The sequence below is a fragment of the Ambystoma mexicanum genome, chromosome 8 (genome assembly GCF_040938575.1).
Source record: "Ambystoma mexicanum isolate Mex_15411 chromosome 8, UKY_AmexF1_1, whole genome shotgun sequence".
Classification (NCBI taxonomy): Eukaryota; Metazoa; Chordata; class Amphibia; order Caudata; family Ambystomatidae; genus Ambystoma; species Ambystoma mexicanum.
The window spans coordinates 75,654,901-75,671,743 of record NC_090929.1 but is presented as its reverse complement, the minus strand read 5'-3'; the positions used below and the strand labels follow the sequence as shown (position 1 = coordinate 75,671,743).

At 45.5% G+C, this 16,843-nt stretch overlaps 1 protein-coding gene across 1 annotated transcript in view; it reads left to right on the top strand.

Moving 5' to 3' along the window:
• Positions 1-1,873: 1,873 nt before the first annotated feature.
• The window catches only part of DDX31 (DEAD-box helicase 31), a 468,302-nt gene continuing 453,332 nt past the window's right edge, over positions 1,874-16,843 (top strand). Inside the window, exons 1-2 of the mRNA XM_069609310.1 lie at positions 1,874-2,006; positions 2,129-2,334. Coding sequence (XP_069465411.1) covers positions 1,889-2,006; positions 2,129-2,334 — 324 coding nt within the window. The 5' untranslated portion in view covers positions 1,874-1,888. The remainder of the gene's footprint in view (positions 2,007-2,128; positions 2,335-16,843) is intronic.

Sequence of the window (16,843 nt, the reverse complement as noted above, 5' to 3'; positions counted from 1 at the left end):
CTTAGATAGAATTGTAAATATTAGCATTTCCACACTTAGACAGAATGGTAAATATTAGCATGTCCACACTTAAATAGAATTGTAAATACTAGCATGTCCACACTTAGAATTGTAAATGTTAGCATGTCCACACTTAGATAGAATTGTGAACATTAGCCTGCGTCGCATCTAGATGGAATTGTGAATGTTGGCATGTCCACACTTAGATAGAATTGTAAATAAATATTAGCATGTCCACACTTAGATAGAATTGTGAACATTAGCCTGCGTCGCGTCTGGATAGAACTGTGAATGCTAGCATGTCCACACTTGGATAGAATTGTAAATGTTGGCATGTCCACGCTTGGATACAATGGAAACATTAGCCTGCGACGCATCTAGATAGGTTTCTGATTGAAGGATAGCATGCCCGCGCCTAGATGAAGCTTGAATGTTAGCATGTGCCCATACATGCCAACATTCTGAAGCAGCTGAGAGGGAGATTTCTACAGCGAAATCGGGAGACAACAATTTCGCCATAGAAATGCATTGGGGAAATAATAATTTTAGGCGGGAGAATGTGAAAAATAGCAGTATTTTTCACTAGAAAATTGGGAGTCTCCCGCCTAAATCGGGAGGGTTGGCATGTATGAACTGTGAACACCAGCCTGCACCGCTCCTAGATAAGATTGTGAATGTTAAGCATGCCCACACCTAGATGGAATTCTGAACATTGGCCTGCGCCGCTTCTAGATAGGACTGTGAAGACCAACAAGTGCCACACTTAGAGAAAATTGGGAATGTTTGCATGCTAAAGGTCAGGTAACCCACTAACCAATATAACCTCAAACTCTGCATACTTATCTCACTCAAAAACTCACACAACCATCTCTCGCACCACGAGCCGCACGCACTTCACAACACTGCAACAACACATAAGCCGGAGCAACAGCACACGCGGCCTGACACCGATCCAATACCTGCACCAAAGCTCAGCACCCGGTGTATACCGAGTTGAAGCTGCTAACAGAACACCACCATAGCTCTCAACCATTTGTGTTGCAAAGGCGGGTGAAAACACCCGATTTTAGTTTTGGCGGGTGAGAGGCCCATTGAAACGAATGGGCGTGCTGGAGGCTTGGCGGGTGAGTCAGCTGTTTACAAGGCGGGTGACACCCGCCAAAAGCGTGTGAGTTGAGAGCTATGACACCACTCCTCTCACATTCCTACTCCCTCTTCACCTTACTAACCCATCCCACCTTATCGTTTACAGATCCGCCAGAGCGCCTGGGGACCAATTCCGTTGGTGATGGTGCGTGGTACAAATACCTTTAACATTTAACATTTAACATGTAAGTTGACAGGTATGAGATAGGTAGAAAGTTAGGTAGAGAATGGCTCATACCTTTGTTACCTAATTAGAATACTCAGAAAGCAAACAATAAAAAAAGTATAGCATCTGAACTGTTTTTGCATGTGTAACAAATATACTTATTAGGTGAAAAGCGACTTTGTTTTTTCCTGTGTATATAGACTTTATTGAAAGCTCTCCTGCCAAACCCAAGACAAATCTGCCCATTTCAAGATGGACACCATTTGATGTGTATTGACATGGAAGACGGAGCAACGAATCGTGAGCTTCCATTTAACCATGAAGCGTCTACTGTGAAGATGGAAGCGGGCAAGTTATGTTTGATTAGAAGCGAGAACAAATTGAAAACCAGACATTTCTTTCCTAGCTACAAAATATTTCATTTAGAAATTTTTTGTATTTTCTATAAGTACCACGTTTTATAATATTTTACAGAACAAAGTGACACCAGAGCAGTTATTAGTTTAAAGAAAAGAATTCTTCCGTACGGTTCGGTTATTTCTTTTCTATTGAGGTGCGTGGTATGGTGCGAGGGCAATGTTACCGTTCAAAGATGGCCGCCGCCTTATCTTGGAACTAGTCCGTCTTCTATGCCAACGCTCACATGTGTTTGGAGTCCTGAGTTCAGCTGCTTGGGGAGTCTGTCATGCTTTAGGCAAGTGGCTGCTTTTAGAAGTCTCCCCTCTCTCCCTGTAGTCTCCCGTCTGCTTGTTGCTTTCTTTTTTAACGTTCTGACCCCACTTGCTCTCCCTGCTTCGCCCCTTGCGTTCTCTGCAGGGAAAGCTGAGCTCTGCAGAACCCCGCTGGCTTCTCCTGTTTACTTCCAGATCAGGCTGCCCACGCTGCTGCTCCATCCCTTCATCTCCGCCGGCTGCTTCCCAGGGATCATGGCAGAGGACGGGGGTCTGATGCTGAACATCACTGGCACCAATGGCTCCGGCCAAAGAAAGTTCCAGAAGCCCCCCAAGCCCAAGGACAACTGGGTGAGTTCAGCACTTTAAAACAGGGGCTGCCAGAACGGGTCGTGGAATTTTATACAGTAGCAGTATTGTTGGAGGGAGAGAGGGGTTTTTATAGGGATATTTTATAGCATGCACCACCACCATAGGAAGTATTGTGCACTGGGGTGACGAATAGGGGTGTGCCATGGTGGTGATGCAGGTTGGTGTAGGGCTAGTAATGTGGGGGGAGGGGGGTATTATAGCACATGTGCATTTGGAATGACTGCTCTGATTGGACTTATGCTGCTTTTGTAATAGGAATGTCAGTACCCAAGTGAGGTGTGGTGATTGGAATAACAGTGCCTAGGTGAGGTGTGGTGATTAGAATGATGGTACCCGATTGTGGTGATTGGAATGGCATTACTTAGGTGTGGTGATAGGAAAACAGTACCTATAAGAGGCATTATGATTAGAATGTCAGTACAACAAGTGAGGCTTGTTGATTGGGATGATTATACCCTGGTGAGATGTGGTGATTGGATTAACAGTACCTAGGTGAAGTTTAGTGATTGGAATGATGGTGAGGTGTGGTGATTGGAAGGATGATACCCAATTGTGGTGATTTGAATGGCATTACATAGGTGAGGTGTGGTGATAGGAATAACAGTACCCAGGAGAGGCATAAAGATTCGAATGTTAGTACCCAAGTGAGGCTTGTTGAGTGGAATGATTATACCCTGGTGAGATGTGGTGATTGGAATAATAGTACCCAGGTTAAGTTTGGTGTTTGGAATGATGGTGAGGTGTGGTGATTGGTATGATGGTTTCCGTGTAGGGTATGATGATTGGAAAGATGGTCCCAGAGTGAGGCGTGGTGATAGGCATGTAAGTACATACGTGGGGTGTGGTGATTGACATGCTAGAATCTAGGTGAGGTGTGGTGATTGGAATGACATTACCTTGGCGAGGCATAACGAATGGCAAACCCCCAGGAGAGTATGGTGATTGGAAAGATGATATTTGTATTTTTATTTATTTATATTGCGCACCTAACCCCTAGAGGGGTAGCAAGGCGCAGAGGCAACAAGAGGATTGCAAAGCTTGGTTACATACAAGGAATGAAGTCCAGCCGTGGTTACAGTGCTGGACGCGTAAAAAGAAGCAATGCACGCCGATGAGGCATGGGTTACAGAAATCTACAATATAAGTAATACTATATACAATAAATCGGTTGTCTCATGAAAAGGTATCTACACTGAGCAGTTGACGACCTAAATGTATATATTTACAATCACAGTGGTGGAGCATTAGGGTAGCAAGAGAGAAAGAGGTCGTTATGTGTCGTGAGTCTTGAGCCAATGGATGGTCTTAGTTCTGAATAGGCGGTAGGGGAGGTCCTCCCTGCAAGGTGATGGAAGGGAGACGTGATGATAAGAATGTAAGTATGTATGTGAGGTTTGGTGATTGGAATAACTGTACCTAGGTGTGTTGTGGTCATTGGACTGATGGTGCACCGGTAATTGGAAAGGCAGTACCTAGGTGAGGCGTAATGGTTGGAACAGCAGTACCTAGATGAGGCGGTATCAGGTAATAATATCCCCATATATATGGTCGCTGTAAATAATATCGCCGGGAAAATGTTGTGGCAATATTATTTGGGTGACCATATATATGGGGACAGGGGGAAAAAAAAAGGTTTGTGGGTTGCGGGGGGGAGGGGGGGGAGGGTTTCCCCCGCATGTTCCATTAAATAATGTTGCCACAGAAAACTACCATTTTTCGGCGAGATTTTTGTGGCGACATTATTACATGGAACCGGTGAGGCATGGTGATTGGAATGATGGTGCACAGGTGATTGCAAGGCAGTACCTAGGTTAGGTGTAGTGATTGGAATGACAGCACCTAGGTGAGGCGAGGTGATTGGAATAATAGTGTATGGGTGGTTGAAACCACAGTACCTAGGAGAGGTGTGGTGGTTGGAATGATGGTGCACAGGTGATATTTGGTGATTGTAGTGGCAGTAGCTAGGTGAGGCATGGTGTTTGGAATAGCAGTAGCTAGGTGAGGCATGGTGATTGGAATGAGGTGCACAGGTGATATGTGGTGATTGTAACAGCAGTACCTAGGTGAAGCCTGGTGATTGGAATGGCAGTACCTAGGTGAGGCCTGGTGATTGGAATGATGGTCGTTTTTGGGTTAAGTAAAACAATACTGACAAAGCTGTAGAACTCCTGTCCAGCCCTCCACAAAGCATCAGTTTCAGACATTGCAGATGGATAAAGACTGCCTGCCCCCACCCCAAAAAGGGCTGTTCAGTGCAAACTGTTTGGGCACATCCCTTCCGATAAACGCTACAAACCCATATGTTTTTCAGTATCCGTGAGGTGTAGCTTGGGTCTCCAGGCACAGCAAACTCAGGACCCACGTCTAGTCATACCCCTCCCACTTTTCTGAGTTACAAACATAAACTAAATATCCCCAGGCATGTTCGATCCTTGCATGGTGTGTCTCAAATGTAAATTCTACATGAGATGCAAACCATAACTTTTGTGTGTCTTCTGGAAGTTTCCTAATGATTTACACAAATTCCCAAACACAAAGGGTTAATCGTATCTCACAAACCATAATTTGCACGGCACTGATTTGCCGGGTACAAGTTTTGTGAAACTTGTTAGGCCTTTCTAGGTTAACCCTAAGAACTAAACAGCTGCCAACAGTTTCTGTCCCTACTCCAGTGTCTCAAAGAGCTTGGAAGCAGCTCTAAAACACCACAACAGTCATGCAGGGTCCCATGATGGGATGGGGCCGTGCTGATAGGATTGAGGAAGTCAGGGTGGATTAGGTCTCTGGTAGCGGTCATGCAATTTTTAATGATGAATGTTACAGTAGTAAAGGGGGTGTGAATACTAATGGGCTGATGGCTATGGTGTTTGGCAACGATATTTGGAGCTATGCCATTTAGGCCTTATTGGCTATATGTTTCTGGAATGGCAGGCTGCTGTCAATAGTAAAGCCTAAGGATTTTGCTGAATTCGAGAAATGTGGATCGAATCCTCCTAGGTGCACATCATTGAGTCTTTGTTGGACAAATTGTTGTTTAGTGGGGGGCAGATGAGGAGGAGTTAAGGTAGGGAGTCAGCATCTATGACTGGAAGATGGTTTGGTAATTGCAGAGACAAATGATGTCCTATGGGCCTTTTACTCGTATGTACAACTGAGTATCGGCCACAAATTGGCGGATGGCTATTTCAAGATCTTTGAAGTCTGCCCAGAGGCTCCATGTAAAGATTAAAAAGGATCAGTGAGTGGATCAATCTTTTGGGACTCCATAGGAGAAAGGAGACTGGTTGTCATTTAGAACGCAACATGTTCATCTGAATGTCCTGGTGTCTGCCTGAGAGGTAGGAGGTAAACCAATTAAGGACTGTGCCGGAGTACCCCATCCTGTTGGTGAGGAGGATGCAGTGGTCGACAGTGTTGTATGCAGCTGTGAGGTGAAGGAGGACGAAGAGGCACGAGTCTCCCTTACCCATGTTTTGGAGGGTATCATCCACCAGCTAACTGGTGTCTGTCTTGGTGCTACTTGGGTAGGATACAGTCTGAAAGTTGTTTTGGAGGCGTAGTTCAATTCTGATGAGTAATTGTGCAGCCACTACCCTTTTCCAGATTTTTCCAATAAAAGCGAGATTCGTAATGGGCCTGTAGTTGTCCAGGTCATCTGGGTCTAGGTTTGGGTTTTTTCAAACGTGGTTGTATGAGACCCATCTGGAGGGTGTCTGGGAATAACCCTTTAGTCAGAGAGGCCTGGATGACATCATCAGAGTAGGAGGTAGGTTTGAGAGAGCTAAGTGTTTTTAGGAGGTCTGGGGGAGAGGGAGAAGAGGGTTGGTTTCAGAGGGGCAGTGTTCTCTCTCCTCTCGCATATGCTAAATTGTTCCTCCTTCTCTCTCCTCTCCCTCATCTTTCTCCTCCCCTCTTGCATATGCTCTAGTTTGCTCTATAAACCATAGTACAATGGAATACAGAGATTCTCCCCCCCCCTTGCCTCAACATAAAAAGTAATTGTTAAGATGGATTTCTAAACTCTGACCTGGTGGGCAGAAGTTTAGGAGGCCACCCTCGTTTTAGTGAAACAAGGGAACCTTCTGGACAAGCCAGACCAGTCTAGGTAGCTTGGCAGGCGGTCAAGACTAAGTCTCATGAAGGGTGAGAGTGATCAGAAGCCCACAATGAGCACAAACAGTAACAAAACCACAAATTACTGTTAGACAAGTGCATATGAAAAATATCTATCCATTTTTTTTGATGGCTTGTCCAAATAGGCACGAGTAACTTTAGCAATGGGAAAAACAGATATCGCACACATCCTTAAACTATACAGTATATTTACATTACTTTTCCCTAGTGCGATTTTAAGTATAAGAGACAACCACGACCTGCAAAGAAAGGGTTAAGTTTAATATACAAATGGCAATGGGTAATCCTTCAAGTCCAAGCCTAAGAAGAGGGGAGCCTTGTGCTCAACAGTACGATTGCGCAAATGAAACAAAAAGCGGGTCTTCTTTGCAGGACTGTAGAAAGTCAGGAAGGGGCTTGAGAATAAGTTCCCACTAGGTAGGGGCTTGAGGCAACGAAGAATATGTTCCCACTATTCGAGTAGGCCCTGCCCTTGGCGGCAAAGCAGTATTCAAGTGGTGAGAATAGCTAGGGAGCGCAGGCTAACCCAGCCAAGTTTCAGTGCTTTTAAGGGATACTCGTGAGTGATAACACTCGGCTGTGCCAGGGGGCCACTGGTAAGTTATGCAAATACTCACCCACCCTCGGCACAGTCCGGACCAAACCGTCAGTTTAGTTGAGGTTGCCTTTTTTCAGGAGGTATGAAGAAAATTCTGGTGCAGATGACTTCAGGGCACAGGAGAGCAGAACAACAGGGGATCTGTAGCTACCGTCACCACCATGTAGTGACTCAGGATTCGGGGATGTGGGGAGTGTTACGCACTCTCCTAATTCGGGACCTAGATGAGCTAGGCCTGTGGAATTTGGCGGGAGAATGCACAGGACCACAAGCAAGCCATGTCTCGGGACTGCACTCGAGACGGTGACAGAGCTGCGGATTACCCTGAGGTACAGTTGGACAGTTGACTGGCTGGCCCAGGTACACTTCCGAAGGGGCTTGTTCGGTGGGTAAGAAGGGGCGCCGAGCATAGTTGTTCCCACTACTCCAAAGGGGGAAAGCTTCTTGGCAGGCCTTCTCGATCGAAGAAGAAAGCAGGGGTCCGACGGGACAGCAGAGGGCAAAGGGTGCCAACACTTTCCAACGCGTCTACGGCGGTATTATGAGTCTGTTTCATCGTGTAGGAGACTTGGCTCCTTCTGTAGTTTGGTGAGAACACAGGTGATCAACCTGGAATGGCTACATAGCCCCTTCTTATATCCAATATTAGCTTTGCGCCAAAATAGAGGACGTCCAATAGAAGATCTGATCTCTTACAGGTCTCCCAGATGTGAACCAATCACGGCCACAGTGGTGTCGATCATTCAGGCACTCCAGACATCCTGGCACCAGCAGTGTGGATTGGGACGAGACAGTTCCAGCCCTCTCTCTTCCTGGGCAAACATACGTGACAGGCAGAAACCTGTGAAAGAGATTGTTTTTTGCGGGAGGCTGCATGCCCAAATAAGGAAAACCTGGGTGAAGGCAAGGGACAAAATGGACATGGGACAGAACAAAAGACTTTGTGGTTCGGCCATTTTCGGACCTGGCCACAGTTATGTTAAGTAAACTTATAAAGCGCGCTGTCACCAGAGGTATCTTGGCGCTAAAGCAGAGAGAGGGAGGAAACCAGTGAAGCCAGAATCGAGATTTAGAAGAGCAGAGTCTTAACAGATTTTCTGAAGGCTAAGTGGTTTGATATAGCCCTAATCTTGGGTGGCAGATTATTCCACAATTGAGCCGCGGCCGCAGAGAAAGCATGACCACCAATCCGTTCACAATGGTATGGGGGAACCACCAGTAGATCGGCCGACGAGGAGCGTAATAAATGGCAGGGAAAGTAGCGTACGAACTTGGACTGGAGATATTCTGCCCCCAGTCCATGCAGAGCTCGGTGCACAATGCAGAGAGACTTAAACCCGACTCTCCGACCAACTGGGAGCCAGTGTAGAGCACGTAGGACCGGTGTGATATGTGCACCATAAAGGGAACCGGTCGCAGTGTGAGCAGCCAGATTTTGAAGGCGCTGGATTAAGCCTTTAGGCTGCGCAAGATATAATGAATTACAGTAATCCAGTCGATTGAGTACCATGGCAGCAACAACTGGAGGATGGAAAGAAACAGGCAAGAGTGGGAGAACCTTCTTCAGTATCTTAAGATGGAAATGACCAACTTTGCATACAGCTGAGACTTGGTCATTCGTAGATAATGTCTCAGAGAGGGTGATACCAAGATTCTTAACCTTTGTCACTGGAACGGGTAAAGAGCCCAGAAAAGATGGCCAGAAAGAAGACACACAGAGTGAAGGGTCAGGGGGAGCACCCACCACCAACACCTCTGTGTTGTCCCCATTCAGTTTCAGCCAATTTTGGCCCATCCACTCACCTACAGCAGACAGGCACTGATGGAGGCGCGACGACACCTCAGTAGGATCAAGATCGAGATGAATCAAAAACTGGGTGTCGTCAGCGTATGCATAGCACCTGACGCTGAGGGAGCGGATGAGACAAATAAGAGGCCAGATTTATATGTTGAAGAGAATGGGCGACAAGGCAGAGCCCTGCGGGACACCACAAGTAAGAAGGAAGGCACGGGATAGATAGGGAGGAAGAGAGAGCACTTGAGCTCAGTCAGCCAGGAATGATAACCATGCTAGGACCTGACCCGCAACCCCAATCTGGGACAGGCGGGTCAGCAAGGTGGGGTGGTCGACAGTGTCGAAGGCAGCAGAAAGATCTAACAGAATGGGTGCCCCCACCCCACCAGCATCAACTATCCTGGCCATATCATCCTGAACAGATACCAAAACGCTTTCCGTGCCCCGACCCGGCCTAAAGCCGTCTTGAGCCAAACACAGTTTAACTCAGTAAAAAGAAATAAACTCTATGAAAAGTAACTTGCTTCCACTAGCTCTTCCCAGGTACAATCGCCAACAATTCCTTTGAGGGTGTCTAGGGCCATAAAACAAAAGGGACGCCAGCGCATGGTACTGGAAGGTACATTGTGCACTGTTAAAAAGTTACCAAAAAACGGCAACATAGAGACTAAGGGAAACCATGTTTCCCAGTACTGACAGTCTGAAGGACGTGTCAGTTTCCCCATAACCAGTGAGCAAAAGGCCAGGGGAGTTCAGTTGAAGGCTGGGCTCCACTGGAAAAGGTCAGGTTATGATTGCTTTTGTGTGGCTAACAGTTTGGGGGGGTCCATAAATGGAGGGAAAATTGCATATAAATGAACTTCTTCCGAACAGTAACATCGCCTACAATGTAATGGCACTGCTTGAATACTTGTTTTTAGCTATGGCATAAACCCTCTTATCAGCATTTCAACACTCTTGACAGCTGTTCCAGTTGGTAATACTAATTGGTTTCCTTTTCAGTGGCTTATTTCTGGGAGCTATTTCGGTTTAGTTTGAGACGTGCTATAACTGCGTAGGCATATAAGCAATGTTCCTAGAGTAGCCCAATTAAAGAAGACCTAACCGGGGCCAATCTCAATTAAGGCATGTTTTTCAACTGGAATTTGTATGCAGTGATTGTATTACAGAGATAGGCTGTACAGATTGTTTTTATAAAAATGGGCTTCTCAATTACACTGAAACAATTGTGATGAAATTTAGTTCTGCACCATAGTTTGGTGACCCCTTTTCAATGGCTATTTCAAATTGGGGGTATATCGTGGCACATTATGGGTCATGGACACCGGCTAGGGTCTTGTGCATTATTGGAGGAGAGTTTTAATTTCCTAGAGTCTTTCTTTTAAGTGTACAGATCTGTAGTCGCTTCGCTTTCCGCGCAAGTGGCTCAGAAAACCTGTTTAATGTTGGCAAAGCATTTTCTTAAATAGTGTGTTTTTTATTTGATACTTTATGGATTTCGAAAGATTTTTATTTGTCGCTCATTTGCCATTTTTGTAATGGTCACCCTTTTTTGAAAATTGTTTAGACCTTATTTCTCATTTGGTATCCCTTTTAAGCTAAACAAAAATCTCAAATGGCACTTTCCTCCCCTTTTCTCTTTTTCTCCTTACCATACAACTTAGTCAAGTCAGTCACATCTGGTGTTGATATATACGTACAAAACAAACGTCCCGCGATACCTGAACACGATGAACGCAAGAGCCTACACCTGTGGTGAACCATTATCATTTTTCCTTTAAGCCTATTTTTAGTGAGCTTGTCCTCCCGCCCTTATCTTTCATGTGGGTATCCCCTCCTTTGCCTTCGCCTACTCTCTCCTTTCACCCTTACCCCCAGTACCTGTGTACCGTGTGAGGGATGGTGGTCAAAATCTGATGATACTAACCTAGTTTTGAACATTCATTGTTTTTGTAAATCTATCACTCCAGTTTCTTTGTGTTAATATAGCTCTTGTCGCAATGGGGCAAAAGAGTGCATGGAGGTTGTTCATTTTCTTTTCTTCAAACAAGGCACTGTACCCTAATTTAAGCATTGACTAATATAAGAATTCACTTCTCTAACGTTCTCTGAACCTTTCTCTAGCCTCATTTGATTATTTCTCTTCTAGGGAATAATGCTTCCTTGTTCAGCTTTCTCAATCCCGAAGTGCCCCAATTTCATAATAGGAATAAAAAAAATTTTCTTGTTCATATTTGTTCTAGGCCAGCAATGACATTGCAGTTCTCAAATTCCACAATCATGTAGCAGTTTCCAATTTGTATTACACTTTTTTCAAATGCTTCAACATTTGATGGTACAACAACAGTTTTAATAACTATTTTTTATTGAAAGATTACATATGCGTTACCATTGTTAAGTACACTTTACCAGAACACACTTTTCAAATAGGCAGTAAAGTAAACTGATTTTTGTACCACAACCATGTTGTTGAATCAACGTTTTTTATAACTTCTCACAATTAGTATTAGTTGGCACTTTTCCTTAAGCAGAAAACTACAGCACTCGTAAACCAGGGCTACACATATTTTGTCAGCACAACTCAATGTTGAAATTGATAATTTTTGCATTTTTAACTGATGTCAATGTGATCTTAAAACATGTGTTTCCCATACACAAATGTCTTGTGTTGTGTATAGGAAACATTTATTCATTACTTGTTCTCATGAAAACGAAAGGTCTCCCAATTTACGTCTGCAGTAACTCTGTTCATTGAAATGAGTGCTTCTGGCTCTTAGTGATATTCCAGGTAGGTCTAAACAGTTCATTATTTGTTTTATCTTGGTTTAGAGACTTTTAGGCTTTCAGGCTTAGATTTGCCAGGAAGTGCATTTGGCAGAGACGTCCTATACGGCCGGGGTCTGCAAAGTTTGGCTCTCCAGGTGTTTTGGACCAGGACTCCCATGATCCTGCACCATTTACTATGCTGGCTACGTCTGACCGGAAATGAAGTCTGAAACATTCAGGGAGCTGAAGGTTGCAACCCCATGCTATTGGGCCTTCATACTTCCTATAGGATTTTTACCTTTTTACTTCAAAGCAAGAAATTAGTTTAATCTCTGAGATTGGCCAGGTGTGTGAGCTTACAGGATTCGGGTCTTCCAGGATCATGCCTTGCTGTCCTTTGAAATAGTGCACTGCCGCTCGCTAGGTCTCCATCTCTCTCTTCCCCTTACCCACCTGCTGTTGTTACTGAGCCCGTGGCATCCCACCACCCTTAAAATTCCCCCAAAGGCTGGTAGTGAACTAAAAGAGATTGGCTCTGGCCCGGTGGTTGCTAGTCTGAAAAGTGTCTAGATGTGATGCTCTGTCTCAGATTGAGTCCATCCAATTTATTGCTTCTGAAGACCAGTAGGCAAGTGTCTGGAATTCCAGGAAGGCTGCAGATGCTTTCATTGCACTCTGCCTCTGGAGTTAGTAACTGAAATAATTGTGGCAGGTCAGAAGGAGGTGACGGACCAAATGGTGGCATTTTCACTTTTAATTTAACTAAAAGGAAGAAGGCATATCTATTCCCTACAAAAAGGGGTTGCCCTACCTAACACAAAACTAACTAGGGTGCTTGTCATCAGTAGAGTAGTCCAAATCAACAGTCGTCATCCAACCAAAGAACACTCCTATGTTGACCCTACCACTAATAAAAACAAGAAAGGAGGTTCAGGAGAATGACTCCCTTCTCCTGGACAGGGTTCTCTAGCCTCAATAATCCACCTTCAACTAGTTCTTTGTGGTTACATGAACCAGTTCCTTTAGTTCGTCTAGGGGGCTCTTCCAGTTCCTGGTTCTCCCCAGTCATTCTTTAAACACAGTTCCTTGGTTTATTAAGGTAGGGTCTTGACCCTTATTCTTTTGGGAATCTTGCAGTGTCTCCTTCTTACTTTCTATCATTGGTTTGGTTTTCCTGGACTGAATGAATTGCATGCATTTCAAAGGCTTCTGAACTATCTTTGATATTCACAGTCAGTGGAATGGGTATACTGCGTACCTTTCTTTAAAGTATTCACAACCAATGGGGTGAGTATGATGAGTCCCGTTATACTCTTCCTGCTTTGTTCCCCTCCCGGGTCTCCTGCCGCTCCTGTTGCCTTTGTTCTGTGGGGTCGGACTCCCTCTTGTAGCTCGAACGCATCCAGCACGTTTCTATGTGCGGCTCTGCAGAGCCAGTTCTACTGGGGCCTCTGTGTCGTTAGAGGACCAGACGGTTCACCTCCTCTGGGTCACGCAACCACCTTGACTTTCCTTGAGCATGCACACATTGGCTCGCTGCCCTCTCCGTGTCTCCTTCCCTTCTCGGTTGGCAGTGTCCCCTTGACCGAGGACCTCCCATTCACTCCTGGTCCTCTCTCTCCCTCTCTCTCCCTCCAGGTTTGAAACTCTTGGGCTTCACCAACATTGTATGTTGGTCCTTATTTCCTTTTTATTGGGAAGTGCATGGGCTTCCTCCCCAGCGTAGATGTGTCCTTTGTCTCTCTTCCCTGAGCCTTCCAGGTTACTAGCTCGATCTTCTTTGTCCTAGTATGGTTGGCTTCCAACCACTGAGTAATCTTAATTTCCTGAACACTCTTCTCAGTATGTTTCTTTCTGTTGCTTATTTTGTATGCTGTTACAATAACAAGCAGTGAGTGGAATACCTGAAATGCTAGTTGTACCGCGCAGTATTGCATCCTTAACAGGCATCCGCCAGCTCGGAGCGCTTGAGCGGAGTGCGAAGAAGGACTGTGCAGTCTGGAACTGAGTGGGGTGTTTACACCTTTATCATTTTTCTGGTAAGTGTCACCCATCTTTCCAGTTCCAATGTATGCTCCAGCGGGTGTCATGATACACAATGAGGCGGAATCTTGTCCAGTTGGCTTTTCTCCCTCTCGCCATGTACACCATCTGCCCCATCTACCTCTAATGCCATTGTGTCTATCGCCTCCACCTCGAAAGCAGTTGGGGGATCAGTCCTTACTAAAACAAACAAGGAAGGTAAACTGATACTACCTGGGGCAAGTGGAGGCACCTATAACTCAGAAATAACATAATTTCCTCCCGAATAAATCATGAAGTCGCCCATACAGTTCACTATTGGTTGGGCGTTTACCTCCTCATATTACTGCTTCCTTACAAGTTCTCTCCGAGCTCGCAGCGGGTGAAGTGTCGGATGCGGCGCTCCTAGATATCTGAGCAGAATTTGTGCCTGGCCTGTGAGGTGCAAATTATAACTCCAGGTGCCCCCTCTATACTTCCAGACTCCTCTGCCCAAGTTATGGATCAATCTTCAAGCTACCTCATGGGTCCGAAAGCTTGGTAGCACTTATTCCTCGTGACTCAACGCACTTGTTAGTTTACCTGCCGGCTACGCAAATAGCCTGCCACTTGCGGCTGAACATGGCTGATGACAGTAGTTTCTAATCCAGCGGAATTGATAATACTGTTATTCTCTCCTCAGGGGCCAGTAAATGTGTTCACCCCTCCGATTGGAGCAACAACTCTTTTGGCGCTGGACTTCGTATTAGGATCGCTGGGCCGCCTAGATGAGGGGATTAAAAGTAACATTTCAGAACAGAGAAACCTTTTAACTCGGTTGCACTCAAGAATGGCTTTTCTGGAGGGGATCATTTAAGTTTTGTGACCGTCTTTTTAGAGTTCTTGGGGGAACCCCAGAGAGGGAAAAGTACATGAAAGTTCCAGCAGAAGGTACCGCTTTCTCTGTTGAAATGTCAGTCCTAGAACGATCTAATCGAGCTCGAAGCAGATGACCTGCACCTACATCTCTGCTAATATCCTCCCCTTTATCTATAACACAGATTGCCATTCCTCCGGTCACACAAGAATCACAGGAAAACTATTCTATATTCCACCAAAGGAAGAATAGGCATGGGACTTGCTTGGGGAGGGAATCTCTGCAGACAAAACCAAAAAATCTAAAGAGTTGATCCAAACTCGAACAAAGGATCTTGGATATTTCTAGGTGACCTGAAGCAGATGGATCTTCTGTCCCTCCCGCAAATTTGAAAGGTAAACGATGCTGGAGGCAAAAATCGCAAAATGCGGCACCAGCTAAAACGCAGGCACCTCTCAATGATGAGTGCTAAGGAGCTATGTGATATATGTCCACAATCCCCAATTCTTCACTCTTAAATGCCTCCGTGTATGAAGATGACGAAGATGTGGTGGTTGATCTCGAGCCTGTTGATGCACATTTACCTTCATGTTTGGCTCCTGGCTTGGTACCTAACAACATGTCTCGTAAGAAGAGGCTTTCTCAAAACAACAAGGGCTCCCCAGTCAGGCAATCCAAGGGGGCTGAGAGCCCTTTTTGTACTATGAAGCAACGCTGTTCAGCCTTTGTAGACAAGTTGAGTTCTAATATATCCAGCCGTATGAAAGGAGTCAATCCATTGGTTAGATTTATATCTCAAGATGAAAAGGCAGATGATGGTTGCGTTTGAGGACTTGCTGCAGGTACTCGCTTCATTTTAAACCGACGACTTCAGCATCAAATCAAGAGTTGAAAGTGTATAAATCTCCCATAAAACTTGAGGGAAGAGTTGGCCATCTCGAATCAAATTAATCCTTTATTGTTGCAAGCACTTCCAATAGTAAATGAGAAAATAATTTTAAATAGAGCAAATGTGTCAATTTCACTGTTGGAATGGGAACACTCCCCAAGCTCCTCACCTGAGCTGCAGGATCTGGTTGCCGGGGTCGTCTTTCTTCTGTAGTCTTTTTTTATTTTATTTATTTATTATTATTTTTTTTTTAATGGAGGTAGAAACTGCCTCAGGAAGACGCCACAATGGCCACTTGAAAGACAAGCTGGCCAGTGACCCCGCTCACGAGATCACCAGGAAAGGAGAAAAAGCCTATTAAGGCACAAAAAAAACCTGGAGACTGATGTGTGTATTCCTTCGGAGTAGACTAGGTCCAGGCCGCAAGCCACCATGAGTGATCCGAGGGAATTACTCTTAGTTGTTTCCAAAGAGGGTGGTCTGGAGATTCTATGGTGTGTCTTCCAAAGCAGGAGAATGGACATTGTGATCGGACCAGGTGAGTACAACAGTCTGGGAATCCAGCAGAAATGCTAGCGAAACACAGGAGGGAGGAGTGAGATGAGCGCAGCCATCAAAGGAGACGAAGAAGGGGGAAAATGAGGGGAAAGCAGGAAGAGCGCATGAAGTGCAGACCATCGGGCAGTGCCGGAAAGGCGAGAGAAAGCTGCAGCGGTGCGCGAGAGAGATCGGCACCGCCTAGAGGGAGAAAGCAGCCGTGGGGTGAGAGAGCGCAGTACAGAGGGGGAGGGTGGGAGGGCCGCGGAGGAGCAGCGAAAAACAAGCAAAGGCAGGACTCTGCAGAGCCAAGAGAAACGCTAGAGTCTGACCCAAAGAGAAGAACTCACTGGATTGAAACGTGCTGGCTGCAGGGAGGACGAGAATGAAGTACCTCCCGCCGGCTGCCATATTGCAAAAGACCGCACAAGCAGCATTTAGCAGTACATGGTGGGCAATTCAATGGCGGATGACCCGCCAACGATCCCAGATGCGCCAGGAGGAGGGGCGCATGACAAAATGTTCTTGCACTTTTTCGTTCGGTGCCCAGCCTTCAAATAATAACTAGAGTGACATGGACTGGGTAGAGTTCTGGGATGACTTAGATGTTGAAAGAGTAATCCTGCATGTAAAATCAAAACTGGTGGCAGCCAGACTCCTGAAGATAGCGCAGAAGCTCCTCCCGTGGGGCTACGATTTATCGGAATTTGATGCATGTCTAAGGATGCAGCCAAAGTTCCTACTGACAAGAAAGACGCTCCATTTATAAACTCATGTGCTCGGCACAGTATCTAAGAATTACCTGTCCTGCAACAAACCATGCTGAAAGATGCGTTTCCTTGGCTACTGCCAATCCTCGACCTGTCAACCGTCAAAAGAACTGGTTGTGGT